Genomic DNA, 16,137 nt, shown 5'->3' on the forward strand with positions numbered 1-16,137 from the left:
TTGTATAACAAAAAAAGCTCACGACATAAACAATCTAATGTAAACCCCCACAATGCAAATTTATTTTGTCAATAATAACGAGAATTTGCTTGTTTTCAATTTAAGTTTACTTTCAAGATTCTTCTTCAAAGATAGAGTAAAACTCATATTCCCAATTACTACAAGCATCCACCCCAAAAACTTCTTTTCTTACTTGAACAGTTTTTCAAGCTGCCTGCAGAGCAATGTTTAATGAATAGACCTAGTATCTAGCCATTTCCAAAATAGATAAACTAATAGTTTGGAAGCTTAGTTACTTTTTAAAAACCTATTCATATAGAGTTTCTTTATAATAACTTAGTTCAAACATTTTTGCATTAGAAAGTTCAAGTTAGAACATTCAAAACCAAAATAGCAAATTCTAGTAATTTACTAATTCTGTTAGGAGTATGTACTCAGTTACAGCTTCATGCCCAAGTGTATGACTTAAAGACACCTAAACACTAAGTTAAGTTTAGATTTTGAAAGTACTTACAAGAAACTATTGACAATTTAAAATATCCACATTTAAAAAATATAAATTGGTGCATGAATTTGCTAAGTTAGTCATAATAACAATGTTTTACATTAATTTTATATAATATCTTAATAATAATGTCAAAACGTTTATTAAATTCAATTTTGTAAATTTAATCTGTAGTGAAACTGGACAAAAATTACAATTATTACTGGGCAAGTCTTTCTTAATTTTTAATCGCTAGGGTGTGAAAGAAATGTAAAAAAGATGCATTTATATTCCTACCTAAAATAAGTTTACAATAGTGGCATTTTAATTTACAATCTCTTGAAATATTATGGGATGGCAAACTATACAATAACAACATATAATAGAAAACACAGTTATCTATGTTGAGTAAGAGCTTATCAGTATTTTCTGTTTTTAATTCTATAATGATACTCATTATTATTAGTAACTACTAAGGACAAAATGTTATTGATGATAAACAAAATGTGTTTGGGAAGACCGAGCCTTGGGTAATTGTGATCTAACAACTTACCATTCACAGGCCAGGCGTGAACGAGATGAATGACTGGGCAAAATCTGCCTCAAGGTCGGCTCCCACTTTTCTCTCGTTCCGTCGTATCAGTTTCAATTTATCCATTCAGACTCAATTATTTTAAATGGGTTCCGTTTTACCCTAGAATCAAGAGTAATACGCATGCTCTGAAAGTTAAGTACACATCTTAAGTTAACGAATGAGTTCCATCATTTAGAGAGAAACAGCAAATTTCCTTGGTACAGCAATAACAACAGTTATTTAAGAATAAACTATACACCTATTTTTAAAATTCTTATCTTTTAGTCCTTACTTTATACTTTTTTACGCACTCCGTTAAAAAAATTAATATTTTTTAATTTTATTTACTAAAGAAAGACGATTATATACAATAATGTTTTCCAAGTCAAAATTATATGAGTACTATAGCTTCCAAGGTACAGTGAACTAAATTAAATAAACTTAAAAATCAATGTACAAAATTGCAGGTGCACAGCTTATGCATGTAACCAATGGAAAATTAGTTCTTTAGTTAAAACAAAACAAAAAACTAACGATAAAAATTTCATCACCTATCTGACAACTCCGTTTTGTTCAAATAAAATTCAAATTTCAAAGTATTTATTGCACATTGACATTTGAATAATTACATAATTAATACAAACAGATGCATGGTCAAGTTTTTTTAAAGTATAACTAAAATACAAGCATTGCAGTATGCACTGCATGTATTAACTATATTGTATTATGTCTATAAAGAATACCAAATCATCCTTATTTTACATAGACTGAAGTGATAATATGGTGTAAGAATGAATAATTGGATGGGTTGAGATTTTAACTTTTGATTAGTTATAGTATTTGAAAAATCTTTCTGCATTTCATTTACACTGTAATAAGCTTTTTCTATGAGGAGGTTTCTAATACTGTTTTGAAAATTACTATTTTTAAGCTCTTTTAGTGATAGAGGTAAAACAATTATATAAGCCAATTCCCACATATAGTGAACTTTTTTCAAATAAAGAAGTTTTATGAATTGGAAAGGCAAGAAGGTTTTTGTGTCCAGTATTATGATTATGCTGATTTTTGGTATTGGTCAGATATTTGGATTTTTATGGACTAATTTCAACAATTCAAAAATATATAAATCTGATAGTGTGAGTATTTTAGATTTTTTCATATGACTAGCATTATAATAGATTTCTGTATACATTCAATAGTCAACAACCAAGGTTAACAAATTTCTCCTTCCAGACTGTCAAAGCTGACTGGATTTTAATCTGTGTTGTCTCTCAGAGCCAGAGTCTGATATCTTTGACCTCGAGGTCACCAGCTCTTCGAACTCTTCACCTCTTTGTTTATTTCTGTCATTACTATGTATTAATTTTAGTTGGGAAATTGATAACATTTAATTGGTTAGTAAATAAGTTAATTATTAATACATAATTAATTAATTAGTAATGTTAATTAATTTAGACATACACATAAATTTTAAATAACTAATATTAATTAATCATAACGATTAGTTGAGTAACTATGCTTTAATTACATGATTAATGGACTTTATTTATCAAATTAACTTCAACTCTTTTGAATAAATTAACTTCAAACTAGCTGTAATTATTATGTGCTTGTTTATATGTGATATATAAAGATATTAATAATAATTCTAATAAATAAATTCCTGTCAGTTAACAAAATTTCATTAATTGAAACTTATGATCCACTCATGGAAAGTTATGGTTTTATTTTAGTTCTGGATACAATGTTTAACTATCAATTATAAGATTATTTAATCCATTATTTTTATTTTGATGACCTAAATAATTTATTATGAAATGCTAGTAGTATTTCAGGATTTTAATCAAATCGGTTTTGGCTAGTAATGAACCAATCAATAATAATAAACTGAATAAAAAGGAAAAACATCATAGTTCCACAATTTTAAGTCAGACTGTTATTTTATCAAATAGTTTGTTTATAAGTGGATAAAGAAAATTATTTGTTAGTGCACTTTATTCAGGTCAGCATCAGAAGACTGGAGGATTAGATATGGCCTTAGAATCTGGGGAAGGTCCTCGGAAACTCTCGAAGAGTACTTGTACTACAAAAGAAGGCAGTTAAGACCATTGCAAAGCTGTCGACAAGCGTATCCGACCTTAATACTCATAGTACTTGTGCTCTAATTATATGTATCCATTTTATATGTAAACAAACTAAACCTGCAGACTCACATGGACATTCAAATTCAAACTCAAAATGCTTTATTGTTGTTACAATGTAGATTGCATAATAATTGCCATTACATAAAATAACTACAACTAAATAATATACCTTAAAAATAAAAGATTTTATCTGTTAAAAAACAATGGGTGCTGTAGTATTCTTTTAGAATTAAAACTTTTTCAACTAATTCCTAAAAGTGTTTAAATTAGCGGCCTCTTTGAACCTTGTGGGCAACTTGTTAAAAAGCTTGATGCAGGAACAAAACGTATGTTTTTCAAAGAAGGATGTCTTATGTATTGGAAGGGCAAAGGAGTTATTTCCTCGGAGGTTATAAGTTTTTTGTTTTATTGGAAACAAGTTTTTGTTTTAGGCAAATTTCAAGCATTCCAGAATGTATATATTAGGAAAAGTAAGTAAATTACTTTCTCTAAAAACACCTGTACATGATTGAGATCGGCTGAGTCCAAAAATGACATGTATGGCCCTCTTTTGAAGAACGAATAGGGATTTAGTCTTGGAGTATTCATAACCCCAAATGTAAGGTAATAAGTAAGATTTAACATTAACCCAGCAGGGATCACTTCTGGCTGGTTTGAATCTTGAACCTATCACTTGGCACAGCAAAAACTGTGTCACTTAAATCTGGGCAACCTTATGGATGTCCAGGAGCGGCACATCATTAACCGCAAATGTCGAGATTCTGTGTGGAAGGGTAATTCGATAGGTCTAGTCTACTGCGGGAGATGACTGTTGGAGTTGGTGGGGTTCGTTCCCTAACTATCAAAGGTTCTTGCTAACAAGGGTGTGCCACCTCCTGCCTGCTTTGACCGGAGAGGCTGGTTCAAAGCTATCCTCCCCTTCTTCCGGGGGGACATGACTGAGATATTTCCCTAATTCTTCCTCATGGATCTCGATAGGAGGCGGCTCCTACCCCCTAACCTTACCCATCCTGAATATCCTGTCACTCCAGAAGCAGCACTAAGGTTCTTATATAACTAAGTGCAATTTATAAGCTTCTTAACCTAAGAGAACAAAAAAAAGGGTTTACATTATCAATGTAATCAGATCTCTGATTGATTCACCTAAATTGATGGTCTAACCACCACCTAAATTGAGCTCCATAGGTCAAGTGGGTGCCTTTATAATCTGTCAGACGCTCCTTATTTGACTCATCTGTTACTTTTTCTTTTGAGACGCCTCGAGTGGAGATAAGCGGATTAGGATCTCTAACCACCCAGCTATTGAACTTATGAGGTTTTGCAACAACAGTAGTTTGCTAAGGGCAGAGTAATAGATATGTGTACAGTCATTATTTTATGCAGTCTTCAGATGATTTCCATAAAGTTCCCTCAGGCATCTAAAAGAAGATTGTTTCGCTAGCAAATGTGGCAAAATAGTAACTTTTGTTGTACAACTCTTTTATAAACCCTCGATACATGCAGAGTTTTAACAATCCATTGCCTTATAGTAATCAACATAAACCGTAAAAGAATAACAAATTTAAATTTATTTATGACACAGATAAGATACACTGCTTTCAACTTTGCGATATTTACTTTCAACGGGGTAGGAGAAAATATTTGACTAAACCTTTTATAACGTGATTTTAATTCAGTAAAATATTAGTACAAAGAAACAATGTCATGTACATATAGTTAATAAACTAATTGCTGATATAAAATTTGAAGCTTATATTATAATATCATCTTTTATTAATTATTCCTTGAACACAGTGTTCACATATTAAATATTAAGACACATCGGAACAAACATCACAGTTATTTTAAGGCACAAACATTTATGGTGACTAACATTAAGCTATAAGCGTATAAATTTCATGTAGAGCAAGTGTTGCTAATTACTAAAAATATAATGGCAATCAAGTACAAAATATGGATTGTGAGGAATGATGGACAAGTATAAAACCTAGCCTAAAGTGAAATATTAACAACAAAAAATACAATAGTAATCACATTCTGAGGTACTTAATACTCAATCTGAGGAAGCGAACTGTAACATAAATATTATACTTTGGTATGGTATGAAGATCTGTTCGGTACTCTTCTACCAAAAGCTGTAACCTAATTACTAACTACCAACTTGAAACATCGACACAATTGAAAACGTATTTTAAGGCGAATAAGTTATGAAGAATACATTCAACTACAGTGACAAATTTCACAAAGGGAGATTAAAAGAAATGTTTTATAAATTGTAAATTAAGAAAATAAGTATATAAAAGGGATAAAATATAAAAAATCTTAAAAAAGTAAAAGAAATTAAAATGAACATAGTAAACAGTTATTTTTAAATAGTTGCTTCACATGATAAAATCCACTGTTATGGGAAAGATTATGGGATTGTACACTACGGATAAAAATATTTAAAATTTGTTTCCGTAGCTTTAGAGTTTAACTAATTACCATTGCTGTTATGTGTTACAAAAAAGTGCAAATTACTGTTAAGTTAAATATTATTATAACTTGATTCTTTGTCAGAGTCAACATAATTATGTTTCAGTACATTCACACTGAGATTATTCTTATTGGTTGGTCGCTTTGAATAAAAAAGTTTAATATAAACAACCGTAATCTTCATCATTAATTTGAAATATATTTTAATGATAAAAATATTTATTATAAAACAACAAAATAAAGCTGTACAAGTGATAACTTCAAAAAACAAACGTCAATAATCTGGCAGAAATGTCAGAGCTAAACCTAAAGCAAGTTTGCCAGCCACAGTGAAGGTTAAACCTTCATGTCTAGCCAGGCTAATTGTGTAATTTGCTGGTTTATATTTTTAAGCCTTGAATGTCACACTAGAAGCTTGATAAGCCGAGCCCTACACATACGTTTAACTCCATCCTCTTGTTTTTTAAAAATTAACAAAACATTATACATTTTTGTTAATTTTTACTTATACTGTATTTATTATCTTACTGCACTTCGTATCTGCCTTCATAAAAATAAATTAGAATCTCATTAAAATTATTTCCCAAAATAGTTTTTATTTTAAAACTAATTACTATAGGTACTGTGTCTAAAGCTAATTTGATTAAAATTGATATCTAAAGCTAATTTGATTACATTTTTACCTAAGACTATTTTGATTACAATTGTAACTAAAGCCAATTTAATTTTTTTTTAAGCCATAACCTTCCAATAAAAATAGTTTAAAATGCATTGACAAATACTGTTATGTGTCATGTGGTTAGTTAACTCTTCGTTTCTTGAATGACAGCCATATGTCCCCCTCCACTGCCGGCACAAACGAACGAACCTTGAACTTGAGCGGCAACTGCGTCTTGCTGTGGAGGTGCACTGAGTACTGAGACACCACTTTGGCCACACAAGACTTCACCTCCATCAATGCGAATCTCATTGCTGCAACAAATAAATCATTCACTACTTTGGAACTATAAAATAAATAGTAGTAAGTAGTCTTGATTATCTAAATTTCATGTTAACTGTCTCCTGCCGAGATCTCATGGAACAGTCCCCCGGGATGTTCTCATCTTTGCCTCTGCGATGCCACCTCAGGGATACTAGTGCTGTTCCAGTCTCACCAGCTCTGGGCTTGCTGGATCCATAGGCACTGACAGTGCTGTTCCAGTCTCAGCAAGTCTGGGCTTGCTGGATCCATAGGCACTGACAGTGCTGATCCAGTCTCAGCAAGTCTGGGCTTGCTGGATCCATAGGCACTGACAGTGCTGATCCAGTCTCAGCAAGTCTGGGCTTGCTGGATCCATAGGCACTGACAGTGCTGTTCCAGTCTCAGCAAGTCTGGGCTTGCTGGATCCATAGGCACTGACAGTGCTGATCCAGTCTCAGCAAGTCTGGCTTGCTGGATACATAGGCACTGACAGTGCTGATCCAGTCTCAGCAAGTCTGGGCTTGCTGGAACCATAGGTACTGACAGTGCTGATCCAGACTCAGCAGGTCTGGGCTTGTTGGAGCCATAGGCACTGACAGACCCTCATCCACTCTGGCTTTAATGTTTAACCAATGGCACAGTGTAGCGAGTACTGTGGTTATTGCGAGATAACCGGATCAAGTAACGTCGAGCGTGGCTGCTGCTTGATGGTTGACCACTGAGTGATCATGTCCTTGCAAGCAGTCTGCCTGCCCGGCCATTGGTGGTGGTTCGGAAGTCACCTTTAAGCCGTTGGTCCCCAGGTTAAGTGTTAGAGAGGGCTACTTAGTTTTATCTTCATCTGATTAAATAAGACATCTTTACTTTACTTTTCTTTGATGTCTTGGTAGCTATTTCCTTAACCCAATACCTTCATAATTACTCTAGTGTAGCCACGTTGGTCGCCATGTGCTCCATTCAGAGGTTAAAAATTATGGAGTGGTGTTGAATTTCAAATCACTTAAAAGTAAAAAGTCTTCTTCAAATCTTATTTACTTTCAGTTTTGCTTGTTTAAAAGTCAATATTAAGATTGATTTCACACCGAGTTCAGTCAGGATAAATGAAAGAATAATCATTTGTTCAGTTACAAATTAAATCAAACTTGCTTCAACCCGTTAACCACCATGATCCTGGATTTATGGTGACACCCGAGTGCCGGGCTTTGTTACATACTAAGACCCTCAACACCAAGTATTTTTCCCATTTTTAGGAGTTTTTGATATAATACGTTAAAAACGTTATTTAAATTTTAATAAATAGAGTAAACAATTTCTAAAGTTTAAAAACTTCTCAAATAATGTCAATCTGTCAAATAATTACAACATACTAACACTATCAAACAGATATCTATGAATAAACATTGTAAACATCTTGTAAAATACCAACGTAACCATTTCCGAACTCGTATACAATACAAAGGACGTGGCGTCCAAGTAGTTTGTGTAATATCCAGAAGATTGCACCACCAACTGGACAGCTATCTTCTGGACATTTCTAACATAATAGAACACTAAGCAACACAATATAACAGCTGATACAACAAATGTAAAACAGCTGATGAAAGTTTTATGACGCCACTGACATCATTGATGCCAAAACAGCAAAACATATTTCACAATTGAAATCAGCAATTCTTTTAGTTTGAAATGGTATGTAAATAGTGGTGATAGTGTTGAGTTATGTACTACATGAACTGTCAAAACATCCGTGTCAGATCGACATTATCAACAAAAGGCTAAATTTGTTACTATGGTTACTATTATTTTCAAACATTTCCAAAAAATATTATTCTTACACTAAATGTTTCCAAGATATACCAAAATGTATAAAATTATATACACTACAAAACAATAAATAAATGAATAGCCAATTTCAATTTTTTTTTTTTTTTTTTTTTTGAAATGTGGTGGAACATAACTAAATTTGTTACTATGGATATGATTATTTAAAAAAATTAACAACAAATTATAATTTTTACAGTAGATATTTCCAAAATTTAGCATAGTATAGCATAAAACAAAGCTATACTGTAAACCAACATAATAAACCATACCCATGATATATACCACTAATTTTCAAAATGGCTAGATGAAGACATCTTCCTGGCAGGTTTTATGATGTAATTGACATAACTGATGCCAAAACGACAAAAAAATTTCACAATTGAAAATAGCAATTCTTTCCATTTGAAATGGTATATAAATAGTGGTGCTAGTGATGATTTATGTACTATATAAACTGTCAAAACATGTCTGTGTCAGATCGACATTATAATGTCAACTGCCATTTGTAAAACGATTTAGATCAACATTTTAATGTTGATTGTCAGTTTGAGAATTAACACAGAATTTCCATGTTATTATTTTTATTATACTCTTTGAACAAAATTTTACATGTATGTACAAATGTCACATGCTAAAACCATTTGTATATTTGTATTCGGTTTGTTTACAAATATATTTATTCCGCTATTTTCTCATTGCCACCATGGTTACTCTTAAGACCAATGTAAAAATATTTGTTAATACTCAGCCAAAGACCACGGAGTGATACATACCATCATACATAAGTGTTGCTTATATAGAAATAAAGCTTCATGTAAAATTTCAAGTCTATAGGTCAGTTCCTTCTCAAGATATCGTGTGGACAGACGGACAGACAGACAGAAATGAAGACCAATGAGTAACAGGCTTCGCTAACACTCAGGCAATAAGATTAAACTTTTAGGGTAAGTTGTCTCTTCATTAACAATTAATTTGCATTTTTCCCTCAAAATTATTCTCAGTAGTGAAAATAATGAGCTCTCACCAATACATATCCTCGGCCCATCTCCGAACGGCAAGAAGGTGGAGCTGGGCTTGAAATTGTTGCCTTGGAACCTCTCAGGCTTGAACTGCTCGGGGTCAGGATAGTACTGAGGATCATGATGCAGGGCCACCACGGGGATCATGATAAAGACACCTTTCTCTATGATGAGGTCCGAGTCCGGGATCTTGTAGGGTTGAACACACTCCCTGACCAGCATGGGCAAGAGGGGATACATCCTTTGGGTCTCTACATACAACATCCAGGAATTAAGGTTTAATTCTAAGAACATGTTAAAATTATAGATAATTAATGTACAGTTCAATGTATCTTGATAAAATTCCAACACATACAAGGATTTTGCGATAAGAACAAAAACGTAAGGCCGTAGATTTTATCACTCTACCATCCCTCCCAGCTATCACCATTGTGTTCAACTTATGGTGTGTCTTCATACTGGTCATTCTTTGTACACTGGTAGGTAAAAACTTTATATTTTTTTTAAGAACAACTTTTTACAATATTAGGTACACTGTAGTGAGTTTATCACTATACTCTCTTTAATACTGCCTAAAGATTTTTTGACACCACACGGGTAAAGATAAATACTAATCCTCGAAATATTGTGTTCTATTTTTGTACAATATAACAATGGCAAATGTCCAAAATGCTGTTACCTCTGACATACATTTAAATCTACAGTATTAGTGACTTTTACATTAAATTAATTTTAAGTTTAAGACTTATTCAAAATTAATGATGTTTTTCATATTTTATATTGTAAATATTTTTGTATGATTTGTGTTAAAAATAATATTACAATTTCTTAAAATCCTAACAAGTTAAGCTGGAGAGACCAGATCTTCTGTACGGCGGACAAGGCTGCTAAGGTGGTCTCTTTTCTTAATATGTTGATAGCCAATGTCGGGGGTCCTCAGTCCAGCAGAAGACGGTTATTGATGTCTGCAATCCAGTCTTTATGGGGCAGAGGTGTGGGCAGATGCTCTCACCAAGGAATTCTATAGGTTGCAACTCGCCCGGGTTCAGCGTCAAGTTGCGCTCCGGGTGTGTTCCGCCTATCGGACAGTATCCGAGCCTGCCGTCCTGGTGGTTGCCGGAGTCATCCCTGTCAAGCTCTTGGCAGGGGAGAGGAAGGCGATTTATCAGAGACAAGGCGAGATCGGCAAGGACGCAGCTAGATCCGAAGAGCGCACCAGAACCTTCCAGCAGTGGCAACACAGCTGGGAGCACGAAACCCGAGGACGATGGACTGCGCGACTCATTGAGCAGGTTCAACCATGGGTCGAAAGGCGGCATGGCGAGGTGGACTACTACCTCACGCAGTTCCTGACAGGTCACGGCTATTTCAAGTTGTACCTGAACCAGATGGGCAAGACCGGTTCACCGGAGTGCATCTACTGCCTGGGCGTTCCCGACGACGCGGAACACACTTTCTTCCGCTGTCCGCGTTGGGAAAGGCCCTGCCTGGAGGCCACAAGAAAACTCGGTGTTTTTTCGGTGGACACGGTCTGCGAAAAGATTATGGAGGATGAGGGGAACTAGGATTGTTTGTCACAGTTCGTCCAGGGCAGGAGGGAAAAGAAACCCGATCTGGACCGCGAAGTGACCCAGATCCCTTGACCGAGCGGCTGGATAAGGAGCGAGCCCTACGGGCTTAAGCCAAATGTAGGCCTAGCCTGAAGTAATGTGATAAACAATCCCAGGTTAGAATCCTAAAGAATAGAGGAGGTTCTTTAGTAAACCCGTTTTTAGGGGAGTCCATAAAACTACAGGCTGGCCACCTGCGTGCATAATTGCATTTTTCCTTCCTCTCCCTCAAAAAAAAAAAAAAAAACATCTACATGATCAAAATAGTGTGTACATGATAATATATGTCCTAATACTTTTTTTTTGTAAGTATGTAATTTTAAAATTTCTCTATATGAATGTAAAACATAAAACATTTATCTACCATTTAGAAAGCATTAACCCTTTTAGTGCCAACGTCCGAATTTTCGGACGTTGGATTATTGTGCGTAGTTTGCCAGCGTCCGAATTTTTGGACGTTGGCAGTTTAGGCGAAGAATGCCGGCGTCCGTATTTTCGGACGTTTTGTAATAAAAAAATAAAAATTACTTTAATTAGTCAAAATAAACATACTTGTAATGTTTTAGAATCGCAATACAACGATCTTTCCGATAATTACATTACCCAGTTTATGAGTCATACTAGGTAGCCATATTTTGATTTTAAAGTTGGCTATCCTGTGCATTTTCATTTCTCAGCTGTCAACATTAGACAGCAGACAGCATTGTCGTTGTTGTTTACAGTTGTACTTTAGTTGTTCGTGAGTGCTTTGAGTGAAGTGAGATGTGCTAATGACTTCTTTTCTATCAAAAATGAAACGTTCTCATTCACTTGTTAGTGATAATACTATCGCCTAGATTAGTAGAAAGTGAATATCTTTCAGACGGTTTCGTGAGTGAAATTTCAGAAAATGAAAAAGTGTCGAGTTCAAGTTCGGTTGTTGACGATACAGATAATGACCCGACCTACGATCCCCCGTTGGACCGACAATTTCCTCAGGTAATCAAGGTTTTAGGACTGAATCGACTAAACTTGGTAATTGATACAAATTCAGATGAATCTAACAGTGATTCATCTGATAGTGAACCATCACGTCGTCATAGGGCATAGGCCTAACCAACAAGGCCATAGAGTGATACCTCAAAGATCTAGGCTTAACGATAGGGACAGCAGTAGTAGCTCTGCAGAAGACTGTGAGAATGAACCTGACTGGGTGGAAGTGAATGAAACCAATGATATTGAACACAGGCCTAACCATTCCATACACTTTCAGGAACAGCCAGGGGTCAAGCACTGTCCTCCAATGAACTCTCCTCCAAGTGCTTATTTCAAAATTTTTCTTTACCATTCCTTTGATTGAAATAATGGTTCGGTTTTACAAACAAGTACGCCAGGAAACTTTATTGATAAAAATCGCGATAGAATGAAAGAACACAGTAGGCTAAAATCTTTGGAGACCTGTGACTGTAAACGAAATGGAAGCTTTCCTTCTGGTGTTGATAAATATGGCTATCAAAACAGACAAAACACTATCGCTTCCTTTTGGTCTACTCTTAAAAGTCAATTGATTCCTTGGTTCCCTAGAATGATGACGAGGAACTCGTTTTCAGGCAATACTGAAATTTTTTCACTTGGTGGATACTACAAATTTACCTAAGTCAGGCCAACCAAACTATGATCCTTGTGCTAGGTTCGAACCACTGATTGATCACATGAACCGGATTTCCAAATTACATTTTACACCAGATAAAAATTTATCTATTGACGAAAGCAAGATTGCAACCAAAACACATTCACAGCTTCTCCAGTACATGCCTAAAAAGCATCACCGTGGGTGTGAAGTTATGGATGTTGGGTTGATGCTACCACTCATTATTGGGTAAGTTTTTTTGTATACAAAGGACCAAAGGCAATGAAAAGACAACGGTAAAGGAAAAAGGTTTTAGGCTTTACAGTAGTGGATAAACTAATGAGTATGTCTAATTTGTACAATAAGGGATACCACGTGTTTTGTGGACAATTTTTTCACCTCCCTGACATTGGCAACACATCTATATTCTAAGGAATCCTTTATAACTAGCACTCTAAGGCACAACCGTAAAGGGTAATCCCTGCTCAAATGATACAAAAATTTAAAGTTGGTGAAACAAAATACATGAGGAAAAGTGAAATGATTATTCTTGGCTACAGACAAAAGCAGGCACAAAAAAAAGCAGGTTTTGCTGTTGTCTACAAATGAATGTCACTGCTTCAGAACGTAAAGTAAAACGCAGAGGACATTTTACTGTCATATCTAACAAACCAAAAATGATACGTAATTACAATGCTAATATGGGTGGGGTTGATGGATCAGACCAAATGCTATACCAATACCTGGACGATAGGAGAAGTTTTAAATTTTGGAAAAAAATTACCTTCAATCTCTTATCCAGAATGCTTTTGAATGCCTATATATTATACAAGCAAAACACTACAAAGCCTATATCACATCTAGAATTTCTGGTATCCATTGTTGATGAGCTAGGTGATCAGTGGCTTCAGTTGCAAGAAAGTGCCACCAGTCCTAGACCTATGGCAAGCATCCGTGGTGGTGGTGGTGGTAATGCTGACATCAGAAAATTTTTAGCGTAGCAAGCACTAATGATTTAAAAAAAAAAAACACTAAATCATTAGTGCGTAATCATTTTTGATTTAGTGTTTTTTTTTTTTTTTTTTTTTTTTTGGAGGAAAACGAAAAAAATCATCCTATATGTGTGTTAAATGTAAGAGAGGAGTGCACACCAAGTGTTACCCTCTACACTTCTGCTGAATGTTTCTCTTCAAATTTTCTATTTTGTACATTTTTATGTAAATAGTTACTTGTTATTTTAAGTGATCCCTAGAGAACAATATTTATTTATTTCAAGAGAGTTACTAGCCTATTCATCTGTGAAATATTTTGACTCTTGTGTTAAGACCTTCAAGAAAAACAAGAAGACATTTAACAGATTAGGCAAAACGGAGTGTTTTTCCCAGGTTAGCACACTTTTTGGATGTTCTTTTTGTTCTTTCACAATTTTTAATTTATCAGTTTGAAAGTTTGTAAATTTCAATAGAATAAAAGTAGGAATTCAGTGATGTAATCAATGTTTTTTTCCAATGTTCATTTTACTGTTGTGTATCACAAGTTAAACTCAAAAAAGTAAAAATAAAAAATTTTAAATACTAAATAATTAAATTTTTTTAAAGTAATGTAACACAATTTTTTGTCAAATAAAGTGCAGGATACAAAATACAACTATTTTTAAGTTAAAAACAAAAAAAACCCCATGAAATTTATCTTAAAAAAATAGTGTAGTTACAATTGTTTAAAGAATTACCGTACATTTTGGCTAAACAAGGCTGGCAATCTTGGTACAAACATGCATGTGTACGCCTGGCATTCCTGGTACAAATTTCGAAAATTTCGTTTGGCACTAAAAGGGTTAAACTGTCACTTCAAGGAATAAAAGTTTCTTATTGGTTGGAGGCATGCCTGAATAGGCCTACATCTATCTAGCAAACTATAAATTTCTACTAAACATATGGTACATCAATAGATGTTGCACTTTCCAGTAGGACCTTCATAGAAAACGCAGTGATCACAATTAAGTCACACCGCTCTAGAGTTACAAATTAAAAACTCTTCTAGCAACAAAACACACATCATTTTCATTTTGTAGGGTTTCATATTAAATGTTTATACAAGATGCCATCTAAGCTTTATCAGATTGTAGCAATAGCTACAACAAATGGATTAAATAAAATATTAGCTGTTTCGATTCATAGTTCCAAATTAATAAAAATTACAATCAGTTGGTGACTACAACCTTTAAAATGTATCATGACTTTATGGATATACTATGCTACTATAGAGCACAATGTAGTGTATTTTATGTACAATGGGGACTCTCAACTAACCCTGGACTACTTGATCCAAGTAGACCAAGTTCCTGATAGCTTCGTAAGACCATTCGCCGTGTTTGGCCAGCACAGAGTCCACTTCCTCTTGCACTCTCTGCTGGATCTCCGGGTGTTGGGTCAGTGCAAATAAGACGAAACTGATCGTGCGGGCCACTGTCTCGGAACCAGCTATGAGGAAGATGAAGGTATTGGCAGAAATCACTTCTTCCGAGAACACTAAAACAAACCATCATCGTTTACGTCATACAAGAATCTAATATTCATTCTACTTTTAGTAGCCAAATTATTTAAAAATATGACTAACCCTTTCACTGCCAACAGTAACATACCTGTACATGATACTCACAGTTTACTAGTATGCTAAGATAACACGTCACATTCTGCATTATACAATTATAAACCTTTCAGTGACAATGTTTGTAATACACCTCTGTCTGTATCTATTGGCTAATATGGCAATGAAATAGTGCAGTAAAAAGATAATAATATCATCAGTTCAATTCAAAATTTTTAACTGATAATACATAATTTTTACTGACTTGTTTATTTTAACCATTAATGTTAACATATTAATTATTTGTTTAACACATTCACTGCGGCACTGGTCATGTACCGATCTTAGGACAGCCGGTATAGTAGGAGTGTGCTTCTGCCACAATCAATGTGTGTTCAACAATACACTTTATTGAACAAATTTGCTAATTTTTCTGAATTGAAAACAATTTAATCATGATGCTGTAGAAGTTTGCCTTAAACTGGTGTATTAGACAAAACCGAGTCATTATGGGTATTGTGCAATAGATCAAGTTTATAAGTTGTATGTACGGGAGCCCCTAGAAGATGTTTAAAGTACGCGAAATTTATCAGTAGTACTGCATTTGGGAGCCATCTTCCAGTTATTGTGTGGAATTTGAAAACTTGAAAACTTTAAATTCAATTAAATCCAAACAAACTGAATTGTTAAAAATTACACTGAATTTAAAGTTTTCACTGTTAATATTATAAACTAACTATTCCAACATTAACTCGGCAGTTTTATACAATAAATTTGACAGTAGCATATTGATCTTCACGAATAATTTCATCTATTCTATTTTTAGTGAAGGAATTGAAACTTCAACTGGC

At 34.2% G+C, this 16,137-nt stretch overlaps 1 protein-coding gene across 1 annotated transcript in view; it reads right to left on the minus strand.

Moving 5' to 3' along the window:
• Positions 1–16,137, minus strand: part of LOC124361362 — a 31,386-nt gene that overhangs the window by 8,050 nt on the left and 7,199 nt on the right. Inside the window, exons 3-6 of the mRNA XM_046815410.1 lie at positions 15,010–15,228; positions 9,487–9,732; positions 6,486–6,649; positions 1,038–1,123 (exon numbers count right to left, since the gene is read on the minus strand). Of these exons, the coding sequence (XP_046671366.1) occupies positions 1,038–1,123; positions 6,486–6,649; positions 9,487–9,732; positions 15,010–15,228 (715 nt within the window). The remainder of the gene's footprint in view (positions 1–1,037; positions 1,124–6,485; positions 6,650–9,486; positions 9,733–15,009; positions 15,229–16,137) is intronic.

This window comes from Homalodisca vitripennis, chromosome 4, assembly GCF_021130785.1.
Source record: "Homalodisca vitripennis isolate AUS2020 chromosome 4, UT_GWSS_2.1, whole genome shotgun sequence".
NCBI classification, from domain to species: Eukaryota; Metazoa; Arthropoda; class Insecta; order Hemiptera; family Cicadellidae; genus Homalodisca; species Homalodisca vitripennis.